Below are 15,847 nucleotides of genomic sequence, written 5' to 3' on the forward strand. Positions count from 1 at the left end.
GGGGAATTTATTTCCATAAGAAATAATAGGAATAGGGTCTAATTGGGACTGTTACATTGTAAATGACACTTAAAAAGTTTAATTTGATATCTTTAGCATATATTGTATATACTAGAAACATTTTTTAAACATTTGATTGCACATAATTTTATCATATTATTTTATATTATTACTTATTTAACATACCTAAAGTTGTTTGGGGTCTGTGTATTGACGCGACACAGGCTACCTAACCACGCGGTCAGGCAATTGTGCACACACGTACTCACACACTCATATCAGTGAACCATACTTTCCATCACATCACTCCTTTGCCATGTTAATTTCACCTCTGAATGTCTCAGTAATATTGTAGTCCTCGTTTCTGTTTCTTTAGGTTTCTTAAGTATGGTATGGATCGGTGTTTCAGGCATGTGCAAGGCTTGTGAGGTGTCGGACACACGCTCACCACTCACACTCTTCTTATAACAGCTCATTTCTAATTTCATATCCATCCTATAGCTACTACACTTCCTTTTAGGCACTACACCACTTTGCTTCAGTTTGGAACTCATGGCTACAAAAAATTCCACCAATATCACCAAAGGCAATAAAGTAACAAAAAATCCTCAGAGCACTTTCAAAACAGGTTTGGGGATGTTCATGATTGTTACTACGCTTGAGTGGCACGGGTGAGACAGATGAACTTTGAGAGAATGGTAGACTGATGGATTTCATCCGTGGAATCCTTGTAAGTTTGGGGAATTTTTATTTATAGTTCTACAAAAAGTTGAGCTTGTAACTGCAGATCCATGGATAATGTATACTCGGATAACGAGGGCCCCTGTATACCATTTGTTGATTAGACTTTTTTATTTTGTGAATTTTGTATGCTTTGCCACCTAATGGTTTTTTCTTATGCAAGTTTGGTGATACAATACAGTATATTGACTAAAATTTCAACATCCTAACAAAATGGTGCAAAAATTCAAGTATGTATGTCAAATTATTGAGAGTTTAGTGTATTTATGTGTGTAGAGGAAATGTAACTACTGTTTATATTTATTATAAATTTAGTGTTGGGTAACTTTTGTATTATAATACAAATGCAGTATACTTGCCACATTGTTAAGTACATGTATATGCTAAAGTTAATCATTCATCAACTCTCTAGTTCTACCCATTGCAGATGGTAGGGAGTCCACTGTAATTAGATGTATAAGTAGTTATCTTTCTTTTTCTTTCATTTCTATTCTTAATTGATAGTGCATGCAAAATTAGTTACAGTATCTCCAAAGAAATTTAATTTAACAAAATCTTTCACTCCTAACCAAAACTTGAAGCACCATCAACTATACTGGATAACTTTACCTCTGGTACTATTTTAGATTCTCCCACAGCTCGAGAGGCTCAGGGCACGTCATCCACGCTCATTGATTGGATATTGGGCAAGAGGTATGTGTAGAAATTTTCATGGTGTTTTGTGTTGTGAAAAATAGCATATCTTTGAGAGTAATACAGTAATGTAGTCATAAAACCGGGTGAACCAGCTTCCCTCTTGAAAAGGTTTGCTCGGGTGTTGTTTTCTCAACCATTTAATGATTCCTGTACCAATTACAGTACAGTACTTTGTTTTGCATGACATTTATTACCTTTTCAGACTTGCATTGCTGTGTTCTTTTTATCTAAATGATTATCTGTAGCTTTGTTGGCATTGTCACTTTTAACATCCTAATTCTAAGGAGTGGTGAAGTGTAGCAATCTCATTGTAGCCAGTTCTTCTTCGGTGTATTGAGGTCATGTAAATAAATTCCATTAACCTCATATGTTTTTTGTACATTAATTATAGTATTCATTGAATGAATCATTCAATTTGTTGGCAAACTCTCTCAGTTATTTTTATCACTTCTGTATCTGTGTGTTATCTACACTATAGTATTTCCATGCTAAGCTGGCCCGTAAGCCACGCCGCTCGTCTATACCTACACATAGTTGATTGGTTCCCGTGCTGCATTGTTAAGGCAAGCACCAAGGGCAACTGCTTTGTAGTTTGAACACTTAACTTGTATAATTTTTGCTTTCATTGATGTTTTTTGTTTTTGCAACTGATGTTTATTTGTCTACAATTTCAAGTTTTTATGTTATAGTGTACAGCTAAAGCTACTTTTAGGGGTGAATCTAGTGATCTGAACAGTCTTCACAGGCAGTTAACGAGGGTTTGCTGTACATTTTGAACATTTTAGGCCTGGTGCTCCAAATCCCTGCAGAACTCTAGATCTGGCAACTCTTAGGTCCCAAGCATGCCAGATAAATGGTTTCATACCTGTATTGTAATTGTACTAGTATGGTATATACATTACAGTATGTGTACTAAGTGTGTTCAATGATTACCTTTGGAAGGGTCACTTCTGGTTTACAGAAAATTTGGCTTTTGGATAGCCTCCAGGAATGGAACTCATCCATAACCCAGGGAGTGTCTGTACAGTATATTACAGTGCAGTTAAAAAAATAATCCTGACTCATGGACTTGCTCCCCCAAGTCGGAGTGGAGTTGGCATTTGTGATATACAGTAAGTCCTCTGTTAACATTGTGGTTACATTCTTGTAAACTGGAACGTTATGTGAAACAATGTTAAGTGGATCAATTTTTCCCAAAAGAAAATTAAGAAATAAGTAGGTTACATTCCCAGCCTCCCTTCACCCCTATAACATGTACCATAAATAAGACAATGTGAACATGATTGTAAATACCTGTATATTTTGCACTGTAAATACACACAAATATAAATTACACTACAGTAATGTTTAATTAATATATAATATGATATTTTGTACTAACTGATGGCCTAAGGCAAAGCAAGCGAGTGGTGGGAGTCACTGAGACCCAGAGGGTCTTCCCCTTTCCCCCACTGCTCCCATCACTTCACTATGAGTGTTACTTGTCTTAGTAGCACTCAAAGACGAAGCATTTCCAACACTGGTCTTAATTTTCTCAGCACTAGCACAAATAATATGCTCTGTGGTAGAAGGTAAACCCAACGCTTCCCCCCTATCCACAATACATTCGCTGGCTTCTCTGTTGCTTCTTGCAACTAGCACTAATAGCAGAATCATTTGCTGGTCATTTTGAAGCCATAACAATGGGTAAAGTAGAGCCAAACAATGTAATCAAGGCAAACACGAGGTACACAGAACACCTGACGGCATCCACACTCAGTAGAGGCGTAAGGGAAATTGATGCTCCGCAGTGACATTGTACAGCATCACTAGGTGGACGAGGAAAGTGTTAATGGAGCAATGTAGTACCGTCTGACTGACAATGTAATAACTATTTTACACGTGATGTGGAACATTGATATAAAAATAGTATCAGCATAATAAAGAAACAACTTTAACTGGGACAACGTTAAGTGATGACAATGTATTGTTAAACAAAAAAATTTATGTAATTTACTATTGTAATATGTATATATTGACTCAAGAGTGTGATTCATTACTTGCTATGATATATGAATATCAGTAAATTAAGAGCAACAATGTATATTACCATTAACAGGATGTTTACCATTGTTGCCACACACACTTTCAATTGTTTTATTTTTTTCGTACAGGGTACATCTGAATTTGAAAAGCTTTCGTGTTCCAATTACTTAATTTTTTTATATAAGAATCATAACTGCCTGTTCACTTCCTAGACCTCAATAATGGGAACGTACAGTATGTCCACATTTACCCTCCTGAATCTACCATGCAAAAATATATTTAATTTTTATTGTGAAATAAGAGTAAAGAATTTTGGTCAAGTTAATATCAGTAAATGATTAAATGTTTTATTACTGCTTTAAGGATTTTGGACACAGTAGGTACCATCCCCTTCACTAGTGTGTTTACAGGGGCTCATCATATAAACATTCCACAAATCATTATCTTAGAGATATTTGTTTTAATATTGTTTTAATTTGATTCCATAGTATTTTTACTATTGCTAGTTTCCTTCTGTAAATGTGAACAAACACAGCACTGCCACACTGCACAAAACCTGACAAGTCCCTGTAAATGCACTAGTAAAGGGGACTGTACATTTCACTGAACTTCATTCTTGTCAACAAATTCACGGGCAGACGATATGCAGAGTGATGATAGTAATGGCTGTACTGATGGTAATTTTGACTTATGATGCTAGAGTATGCAAGGAATTACAGTAATACTAATGGGTATTTTTGAGGGGTTACTAAAATTTTAATCTGATAGTTAACTTGTGTAGCGCTAATTTTGCTTAATGTTGGGTTTTCAGGAATGCAACTCCATCGTTAAACGAGAGATACCTCAATTGAGTTTAAGTGGTACTAAACTATTTTGGTATCAGTACAGTATTTAGTCTGGCATATCCCGAAGTTATGTTTCAAGAAAACAGTTAATACAGTATTTGGAATGTTGACAGGCTGTGTTTACTTTTTATGTTAGCAATACAGTGTTCTGTATACAGTACAGTAGCTGTGAGCCAGCATTAATTGTTGACGATAGATATGTTTACTTGGTGTACAGTATATCAGTATATTTTTTAAGTTAGAAATGTTGAGCTTTGTCAGGATTACTTTTTGATAGAAATGTTTACTGCTGTGTGTCAGTATTACTTTTTTATTTTTATTTTTTTTTTCAGTACACCTCGAGTGTTGCACGTGTGATTGAAGACCCAGGCAGCTTCCTGCACTGAGCACTCACTTCTATTAGTGTAAGTTACTTTAAGTTAAGTAAACTTTAGTTTCTCTTTGTAGATTGATCATCCACCTACCTATGGAAGGTCTTCATGGGAGAAGTTTAACCCACTGACTGCTATGAAAAACTTTAAGGATATTATTCTGGCTAGCACCAGTCAATGATACTCAGCTAAGGGGGAACCCTTAGTAATGAGAGGGTTAGGATTCTTCTACTGTTCTCTCTAATGCATGACAGCTGGCATTGGCATGTTGAAGTGTGTAGTATGGAAGGGGTTAATGTTACTTCTTTTAGTATCATTTTTATTTTTATCAGCACTAACTGGTGCACTGCTGCATATTTGCATGCTCCATACAATCCTCAGTCATCCCTAACCTTTGATCTTCCCATTACCTAAATTTAATATCCTTTAACATTACTCCTCTTATTTTGTCTTTTGATGACTGCGCTCTTCTTTCCCCTGCTTGTAATTTCTTTATACTTCCACCATAGAGTATTGGAGGATATATCTATACAGTGCTTCTCCTTAAATGGTCGAGATTCATTTAAAGATAGTGATGCAAAAAGTATAATATTGTACATAATATGCCAGGTTCACTTTTTATGGGATTTGGGGGGATAAAGTATAGGCCCACCAACAATAAAGAAAATTATAAACTTTTTTTGTTTAAAAGTTTGGAAACCCTCACCTTTGGTATTTATGATAAAATGTACACTAAAATTAAATATATTTAGCTTGTAAATAGCTGAGATAGCTATGGATGGTGGTGGTGGTGATTGAGGCAGTGTGAAATTTGGGAGCCTGGTGGCTAGCCATGCTGATGTGGCATATGGCAAGATTTTGTAGGTCCCTAATTGACACTTCTCATATCTTTGTTAATGGCAACATCACTATAAGACTGCATAGGTACAAACACAGTATGAAATGTGGAAGTCATTGTGCATGGAGCGTGTTGACAATGCCTAGTTTGTGATATAGGCAGACTCCAAATTACGAGGATCTGATTCACTAAAATTTATTTTCAACCTTTTGAATAATGAGTGAAAACTCTAAAGTTGTGATTTTTTCATTATTAATAATGAAAATATGTTAAAATAATGCTTAGTTCACCTGCAACCATTTTTTTCCCATTTATTATAACTGCCATCACCAATATGCTTATTTAATATCACTAACGTATTGCTCGAATTAGTCAGGTAGAGTATTGGGATGGTTTACTCTAAATGGTAGGGATTTTCTCCTAAATAGTTGGTACAAAAGGTGTTTCTGTTACATAAATTGGTAAATATAGTTAGGTAGATACTAGACTGGGTGAAACTATTCAATTACTCACTTGCTTTGAGGAAATTATGATGGAGTGAGCTTTGAGGAAATTATGATGGAGTGACTATATTTAGAGGGAGAGAGGAATGTACTGAATGAAAAAGGGAGAGAGACTGATTATAATGAAAGACAAAGTATATACGGTAGCATTCCATTCCTTTCATTTTGTTCCACTCTACGAACTTTACCCATGCCCTGCTGCCTCACACATGCCTCTTTACCCCACACATGCCTCTCTACCCCACACATGCCTCTCTACCCCACACATGCCTCTTTACCCACACATGCCTCTCTACCCCACACATGCCTGGCTACCTTACCATTCTGCCCTTTTCACCATTCTCTCACCATATTTTATTTACCAACCATTTACTCACCTTTTAATGAAGGCAATACTGTTCCTCCCCGACATACGACGGGGTTAGGGACCCAAATCCAGGTCGTAAGTCGAAAATGCTTAAATAATACATAGTAAATCTAAAATGGGTGTCTCTTTTTCTTCTCAGCACCACAAAACTCTCACTTTTAAGCTTGCCAGCCATTTTAAAGTGAATTACAAACAAAAATTTTGTCAGTACACAGCGCAATCACTGACGTTGGGACTCAAATACGTAATTTGACAACATTTTGGTACTACTGAGGCTGTCGTATGTCCGGGTGGTCGAAAGTCGGGGAAGAGCTGTATGTGCAGTACATGTCATTGTCAGTTAATATTTAACAAGTGCAAGGTGACAGATGATAAACAAAAAGTGTAAATTTGTGGTTTGTTAGCCAACTGGTTTCTGGACAGTTGCCACTCCAAACACTTTGCCACTTATTGCCTTGATAGAATAAAATTTTAAGCATAACCTAGTGAAGACCTGATATAGTCAAACTAACCTAACATGATTGATGTCAGCTTTACTAAAATTAGTATACTGTATATTAATCATTTACTACTGACCAACTCACATGCCAGGCAATAAATAGCCAGTTAATGAGATCTTGTCGCCCCTACTTTGGTTGCCATGAGTGAGTGGACGCATGGTAATTTGCATTCCTGTATTTTTACTGAATAATTCAACAAAGTTCATTACTGGAACACAGTGATAAACTTAAAGTATTCAAAGATAAATGCCTATACACCCACCTAATACACAGTTAACTCATGAGGTGCCATGGTGGAAATTAAAAAAATAAAAATAAAATAAAGTAAAATAATTTGCCTTTTTTTTCTTTCTTTTTTTCTTCTTCTTCTCCAATAACTGGAAACTGCATTTCAATAATGCCACTAGCTTTTGGGAGAATTTGGCCTTCCAAGCTATCCATCCACAAACAGACACATTTACATCTTTTCAGTTCTGCTCACACACAAAATTATTTTATTTGGTAATGGTCTTTTTATTTATTACTCTCCAATAATTGAAGAGTCATCAATGGTTTGTACAAATCTTATTTCAGTAGGCTCATACTAAATTTTATATTAAGAAAGTAATAGCCCCATTAACTTCTTTCTGTAATACCATTGCCTCTGTATTAGCCAGGGATCAAGAAATAAAACACATGTTCCTGCAGGAGAGCTTCATTGTCTCCAGAAAACATTTGTGTTTCAAGGACTTATGTTTCATACCTCTTGAAGTATAGTTGTTTAATCTTATGTACTGTAACTACCTGTTTATTATACTATATGTACGTGAACCAAACATATTAATTAATGTCTCCTTATTTTCAGGATTCACATGGGGAAGCTCCTGGTACCATGTAAGAGAAGAAGATGGAAAACATTCTTTTGGCTGTATTTTATTTTCTTGCATTTGTTTCTTCTCATTGCAATCTCCCATGCTCTTCCTAGATAAAAATGACTACATCAGACATAAGTTCAGTTGTAATTATCCAGAACATTTACAGTTTAAAGGCTTGCTTTATATGATCAGTATCAAGAAAATTGAAAAGTATGATTGGAAAATTGTTCCATTGATTCAGATGATAAGGGACTGTGCAAACTTTTGCCTTGTGATGGATGTAACAGTACCGTACTGGCATTGCCCAACACATGTGTACATAAATTGTAAGTAGTGATTGGACAGTTTCTTGCCACACAGTTGGAGTGAGATGATATAATTTGAACAAGTGGACATCCTGTATAGTCTTTGATGTTACAGTAAACCCCCAATCTAACAGACTACCCAGTAATTGGGGGAAGGCCAGTCCATTAAATCTAGATTCGGAATAATAACAGACTCGGTCCGTTATATGCCAACATAGTCCTAAGTGAACACATGGGTCACTTTCACCACCACCACACGCCATCACCACCAGCACTCACCATCACCACCAACACTTACCACCACCACCACCAACACTCGCCTAAAGGGGAGCATCCGACTGAACATACAATGAAAATCGGAAAATTACGAAAATATTCAGAAAAATTCCCGAGGAAAGCTGTTGCCTATGGCTATCTGCTGACGTATTTTGATTGCGTAATTCATAATATTTATGTAGCTATGCATGATTGTACTATACCCCCCTTTCATAAAGGGGGTCCTTCTGTTTATGTAGCAAAAGCTGTAGAAAAGTATTTATAATAATATTTTGGTGTAAAGTAATACCAATCACTTGGTAAAAATCTGTATCTGGCACCTCTCTCAGCTAGCTAGCAGCAGAACAAGAGTCTTAGTCTTCTTGTAGTTCTCAGTTACCCATGAAAGAAGCAAGAGTTAGGTTCGACCATGTGTTGCTCTCGCGCCACCCTTATCGGCCCATATCTCGAAACGAGTTTTTCTAACCTTCAAATCCCTAAGACTCAGCCATTTATGGGCCAATTCTAATAAAATAAAACTTGGTAGTGGAATAACGTATTGAGCATGGCTGAACATATAGATTTTCTTTATATTTGGCTTGGTTTATTGTTTGTTGATTTACCTTTATTAATATTTGGAGGAAAAAATGGTGAGTTAGGACAAAACTCGTGCACCCAAAACGAAAGTAGTAATCAGAATTTTCTATATGACACGTTGAAGAGGAGTAAATTACCTATACTCCATTTAAATTTCAATGTATTCTAGCAAAAAGTTATGGAGAAGTAGGATTTTGAAAATTGATAAGAATATAAGGGGAAAAATCGGGTACACTATTAGGGATTAAGCAGAACCGATTCAGGGGTATAGCAACAATGTATCTGGCATCCTTAATTGCTGACAGGAAATTGATATTAATTGATCAATTATTAACGAATTTCGTGCTTCAGCCAGACGCTCCCCTTAACTACTAACATTCATCGCCACCACCAACACTCATTATCACCACCAACAATCATCCTAGTCACCACCAACACTCATCATCACCATCAATACTCATCATCACCATCAATACTCATCATCACTACCAACACTCATCACCACCAACACTCATCATCACCAACACTCATCATCACCAACACTCATCATCACCACCATCACTCATCACCACCACCAACAATCACCAAAGTTGCCACCAACACTCATCATCATCACCACCAACACTCATCATCACCACCAACACTCATCATCATCACCACCAACACTCATCATCATCACCACCAACACTCACTACCATGACCACCACTTACTTGCCACCACCACCAACAATCACCAACACTCATCATCACCACCAACACTCATCATCGCCACCAACACTCACCTTAACCACTAACATTCAGTGCCACCACCAACACTCACTACCACCACCACCAACAATCACCACCAACACTCATCATCACCACTAACAATCACCATATAATTACCACCAAAACTCACCATCACCACTAACATTCACCATCACCACCTGGTGTTTACAGAATGAGAACATGTTCAAACTGGGCTGGCAGAGTGGCGGCCTGCAGGCTAGCAGGATAAACAAAGTCGCTCTACAGGTTAGTAACATGTACGGTATTGGTTGGTTGTTAGTGGTGCGGAGAAAGTGATGCTTAATTATGACCGCTGCACTGCCAGGCACATAAGAACTACTGACTTGTACAAATTATGGATTTTCATAATTTTGTTCTTTTCTAGCAAAAAATGACTTGTCACAAATATTCACTATAATATGCAGAAATCAGTCATATAAGGAGCGAGCATGTCAAGTAAGTTGAATGCTACCAGGAAAACTTTTTATACAAGGAGGAGTGTGCTGATTGGCTGCAAGAGTACATGGGTATGTCACTCTCATTGATGGAGAGAATGTAAATAAGCATAGTCGCGTTCAGCGAGTCTTGAGGGTTCTCTCTTGTAATTTCTGCATTCTATTATGGATTTCTATCTTTTTTTTATCCTAGGAAAAAATATAACTCCAAAAGAGGACCAAAGAGCTATATAACTAATCAGCATTATGCAGGGTAGGGCTAAACAGGGTATTACTGTAATTATTTGTGATAATTTTGATACAAATGAACCCGAGTCCTTAAAGTCTTTACAATATTGGACCTAAGTCCGTCATAGACAGTGTCTGTTATATCGGGGGTTTATTGCATTACTTTTTATAAATAATTTTTAAAATAAATGTTTACTATTTGTTGCTATTGTCTTATTATTCAGTGCAAATACATTGCTTCACATTATGCAACTAAATTGGGTATACCAGGTAGCTGTGGACTTAACTTTCACTATTAGAATTTATACAAGGAGGAAAGTACTGATTGGTTGTCAGCATACATGGGTACGTCACTCATTGGCAGAAAGAATATACAAGAGCATGGCCGCTGTCGGCGAGTCCTGAGTGTTCTCTCTTGTAATTTAACCTTGATATGCTGTGGGGTTACTCAACAAGCCATCCTTATCATCATGCATGGTTTTTAACAATTTGATTAGGCTACAGCAAAATAGCCTAATATAGTAGACTGTTAGACTGTTTGGGGCTATTTTGCCCTTCCATTATTAATGGAAGTAATAATATATGTATTGGAATTGTAGTATGCAAAGAAAAACATGACATGATGATATTTATGTAAAAAAATTTTTTTTTTTAGATTTATACTTTATCTTAAACGAAGAATAATATCCATGGAGATGGTATGTAATTGTGTAACCAACTCAACACTCAGTAGAACTCTGATCAGGTGAGGCTGAGCTGTGGGCCAGTTTATAGTAGAGGTCCTAATTGGATGTTGGTTTTTTGTGTTTAATGATAATTTCAGACAAAAACCAAACGATATTTTTTTATGACACTTATAGCTCACTTTATCCATAACTGAGAGATTGTGAGTTGAAAATCAGTAAACTACAGGTACAGTACCGGTACTAGAAATATTCTAAGCAACAGCAAGAATTGGCATTTTTTTTTTTTTATGATAATGTCAAACAAAAACAGGTTTGGTTGGTTAGGATAACGTAATTAGTACGTGGTTGATAATACAATAAATGCTACTATATCATTAATTCTATAATAGAAACACTGAACCGGCAAAATAGTCCAAAACTGCCTGTTAGGCTATTTTACCGTGACCGGTAATTTAGCTTCTGCCTTATTAATTCTTACAAGGTATTGTTTAAATGGTAAAACATCACAAAACAAATTATTATTTAACCCCTTTGTTACCACAACCCTAAGGTGTAGTTTCTGACTACTAACCCAAAATATTATTCTAGACTAGATCACAGTGTATTGACCCATTGATGCTTTAATTCTGTACTTTGAAAATATAGTTTCGGCTGTGATTAAGTAATGGCACCAAACATTACCTCATATCATCATAGAATATCCAGCGGTGATTCTGGTATTTTTTGTGGTTGCCTGTAAAATATACTGTAGGTGTTGAGGTCTCATGGTAGCTAGACAGAAAGGGTACTCTCATGTTTAGTTACTCCTTTGGTGGTTTGTTAGATATGAAAGAGGAAGCAGAGTATGAAATACTGTAAGTATGTTGAGCCCACATAGAGTAAACTTTAGGAATTAGAGTAATCTAAGAACTAAATAATACCAATGAGCCATCAAGGTGGCAGCTTCAGTGACATGATATCCCGATGACCTTTCTGGTGGAGAAATCTTAGAATTAACTTTGTATCTTAGTTCATGACTACATCCTCTAGCAGCACATGGATTTCTACAGACAGCATTTTCAAGGTAAATGCCCAATACATGAAATTTTAAAATAATATAGGTCAGTCTTTATAAAATTCAGTATGTATTTTTGAGACTATGGACTTTGAAGGTAATTTAAAACCTTTATTCATAATACTTTTGTTTAGGAAATGCACACACATACAAAAAAATAATAAATAATAATTTGGTAGATGTGGTGTGGCATGTTGGCTGATTGACTCTGGAATTTGCACTTGCAGAGGAGTTGAACATTGTATCAAAGTCGTGCATCTTTACTTAAACTATTTATAATTGGCAGCCAAATAAAGCGCAGCTTACTTTTGTCTAAATTAGCTTCCTTTGGTCTTTCTTGATTGCAGTTACTGGTACCTACGTGCATGGGTGGCAGTATGGTACAGTATGAAATTTTTTTTGTAATTCATACTAGAAAAGTATCATACTGTAATTCCACACCATACCTAAAAAAAAAAAAAAAGCAACGTACCAGTATGGTAAAATATTGTACCGTAATTTCATACCTTATATTGTACAGTACCTCATAAAAAGAAAGAGATCTTAGAAAATTATAAATTAATTTTTTTTTGGCTATTTATGATTATGTATGTAACAGTTTGGTGTCCTGATTAGCAGTGACTACCATTATAATACATTTCTTCACCAATAGGGCTTACTATTCCCTGATAAGCTTATAAATTTTCTCAATATTATTTTGCATTTAAATATATGATACAAGTCGCACTTGAGTCAACATCTGGGCGATCCTTACTATTTCATCACTGTGCTTCCCTTAGTACTACAGATTTAAAGTCTTCCAATGCAGTAAATCCACAAGCTACACTATGATGTCTCCCCAAAAACTGAAGCAGGTTACTGTGACTGGTCAATGACATCAATAATATTATTGAGTCAAGTTGCCAATCATCGTGACTGGGAGCAAGTTGAATCTGGCCTCACTGTCACATCACAGAAGGGATGTCGACATGACCTCATTGTCTCTGTCACACTGACAAGATCTTGTCTGTCTTTTTGATGATGACCTGAGTTTACAAGTGGCACTAGATCAGCTGATTTACTGTACCAAACTGTGGGGGGGAGGATATTATACACTAGTTTTGAACCCTCCTGTGGGTCAAAAAATTTCCATACTGTACCATAACATACGTACTGCCACCCTTGCATTACATCTGCATGAGCAGATCACATTGTAATTTATGACTACCACTAAATTGAATATAATTGCATGTAGCACTATGTGAAGACATCATTTACTCATGAATTTGTTTAATATCATGCACAAATATTCAGATAATTTAATCAGAGATGCTGCCACTTACAGGCCACAGTTTTGCACAGTCCTCCATTATAGTATTGGTTGTATATTATTTTAACTACAATATGCCCAGTTCTTGATCTCTTCATTCCCTGATGCCAAAGTCATTTTAATTCCAATATTTTTTCTAATAAATTTTAATAGAAAACTTGAAACTTGTAGTTATAACATATGTAATCTTAAGTCAGTTCAGGTACACTGTTGTTAGTGTATGCTCAGATAGTTTATTCATTCATATATTTGTATTTGTTGTTATAACCTGCTTACAATTAGTATCTTATTCTATGCAATTATTTCAGTAAATGATGCATATGCAAATAGATTTTTAATTTGGCTGTCTGCAGAAAGGGACTCACAGAATCATCAGATTATACACTAAAATATTTTAAGAGGTTAGAATTTGGGAAAAAATATAGCTGCCATTAGAAATGAGGCCCCCTGCACCGCACCGTAAGGGTAACTCAGACCACCCGGGCAAAACCCGTTTTTTTTTGGAAAGCACTATTTTTGGCCTAGCTCGATACGATGGTGGATAAGATCTTACTAGACTGTAAAAAAGATTGAAAGACCTTTGAAAATAGGGTGTAGCATCGATTTGTGGCTGACAGAAAAGTATGGGCTTGGCTTTCGCGTCGTCAGGTACTCTCGTCCTGAATGAGTGAGAGGAGCAGGCGGCCAATCACCGCGGCCGGCCCGCAGCCTCCTCCCCCGTCTCGGCCACTGACACCTTGCTTCTGCTATCTATGTCATGGCCCCTCCAGCCAATGGGCGTGAAATCTCTCTCTCCCTCTACCACAGTTCTTTTTTTGTGGAGGGATCTACACTGATATCGGTTAAAGTAAATAAAGCCATAAGCGGGTGGGAGTTTTGTTGCTTCAAGTCAACATTGCAATAACCCAGTACATTAATTCATGACGTGCTACCTACCATCTGCAATTACAGTCCTTTAGCTTCAAAATGCACCAAAAATTAATGCTGTATCTCAAAAAACAACAAAATTATGCTTGTTAGAAGTTGGAAAAACTTTAAATGCGGTTACTCGGTTTCAAATTTTGGCGCAAGTAACCCTTATGATGTGGAGGGTCTCAAATGTTCTTTTGCATCTGTAGATGAACTGTTCCTAAATCTAATACAGTACCATCAAATATTTGGAGCACAAAAGTAAGGCCATTGATATTCATTATAAATACAATACTGTATATCAAATCATTTATTTCAATACACAATTAAAGTTATTCATAAAAACAATATGGTAATTAAATCTGAAAATAAATTTCCTCAAAATCAGTTTGGTAAAATATATCAGGTTTTATGTTAAAGCAGTTTAAGTACTGTATAATAAATTGGAAAGGGAAAAAATAAAGAGGCCTTAGGTTTAAAAATCAGAATAAGAACTGAAGTGTCAAACTTTTTAAGAGAATAGATACTTTACATCTTACAGGTTAATATAGCTTGAGTGAAGGTGGTGGGAAGAAACCAGTAGAGTGACCAATTGTTGCTTATGAGATTGTACCATAGTAAAAGAATAGTCTGCACAGATTGGAGCTCTATTCTGGATCTTGAACATAAATAAATTTATGTTTAAACTGGATATTGGAGACTGAAATTGGACCCTTTCACACAAGGAGTGTATGACAAATCTAGAGGAAGAATTTTGCCCTTACCCAACTCTTGTGCATATCATGAGTGAAATTCCCATTTTGATATAGCCCATAGCTTGAATGTGTCACACTGCATTTTAGATTTTTTATGTTCATGGTCCTTACTCTTAAAACTCGAGTTTCTTAAAAAAAAAAAACCTTATATTGTAGTTTCTTGTTAATATGCCATGAGCAACACTTATGAATTATCAGTAATGTATTATATAATTGATATCCTGTTTATGTTTATTTTCCTTCTTCCAATGCTTTAGTTTATGAACTAAAGGCTTTTGGTATATTATCTCAGAAACTTCTCAATGAAATGCATATCATAATTTGGGGAAATACCTTTAAACTTTCCTTTCATTAAGAAATGCATTCTAATTATAAATAGAAAGTCTTGACATGATAGTAAATCTTTTATTGATATACGGTATCAATATCTGTTTTATGTACAGAATGAATGCGTTGACCTGTTGTTAGGGATGTGCTGTTTATACTGAAGATTGTACAGTAAATGGATATAAAACAATTTGTATTGTGAAATATTTAATAAATACTGCATTATAAAAATACTTTTGATTAAGCCTTTATATACCATATTCATGTAAACTTGGGTGTCATACAAGTGATTCATCCTTCTATCTTGGTCAGCCATATTTAATGAGCTTTCAATTTTACATTCATATTCAAGTAAAAAAATAATCTGTTTCAGTCTTGAAGAGTTTACATCCACCAAAGGACATATTGAGGTAGGTCAAGGTTTTCTAAAATGTCATGACAATGCATGAGACCAGTGTA

The 15,847-nt window shown here is 35.8% G+C and overlaps 1 protein-coding gene across 4 annotated transcripts in view; it reads left to right on the forward strand.

The window, feature by feature from the left end:
• Positions 1 to 9,344, forward strand: part of LOC121867173 (golgin subfamily B member 1-like) — a 53,706-nt gene extending 44,362 nt beyond the window's left edge. For 3 of the 4 annotated variants that reach the window (XM_042366955.1, XM_042366958.1, XM_042366956.1), the window contains 3 exons: positions 1,368 to 1,434; positions 4,640 to 4,711; positions 7,731 to 9,344. In XM_042366955.1, the coding sequence (XP_042222889.1) occupies positions 1,368 to 1,434; positions 4,640 to 4,664 (92 nt within the window). In that variant the 3' untranslated portion in view covers positions 4,665 to 4,711; positions 7,731 to 9,344. The remainder of the gene's footprint in view (positions 1 to 1,367; positions 1,435 to 4,639; positions 4,712 to 7,730) is intronic. The other variant, XM_042366957.1, reaches the window with a different exon arrangement.
• The last annotated feature ends 6,503 nt before the right edge of the window (positions 9,345 to 15,847 follow it).

The sequence above is a fragment of the Homarus americanus genome, unplaced genomic scaffold, assembly GCF_018991925.1.
Source record: "Homarus americanus isolate GMGI-L3 unplaced genomic scaffold, GMGI_Hamer_2.0 scaffold6317, whole genome shotgun sequence".
Classification (NCBI taxonomy): Eukaryota; Metazoa; Arthropoda; class Malacostraca; order Decapoda; family Nephropidae; genus Homarus; species Homarus americanus.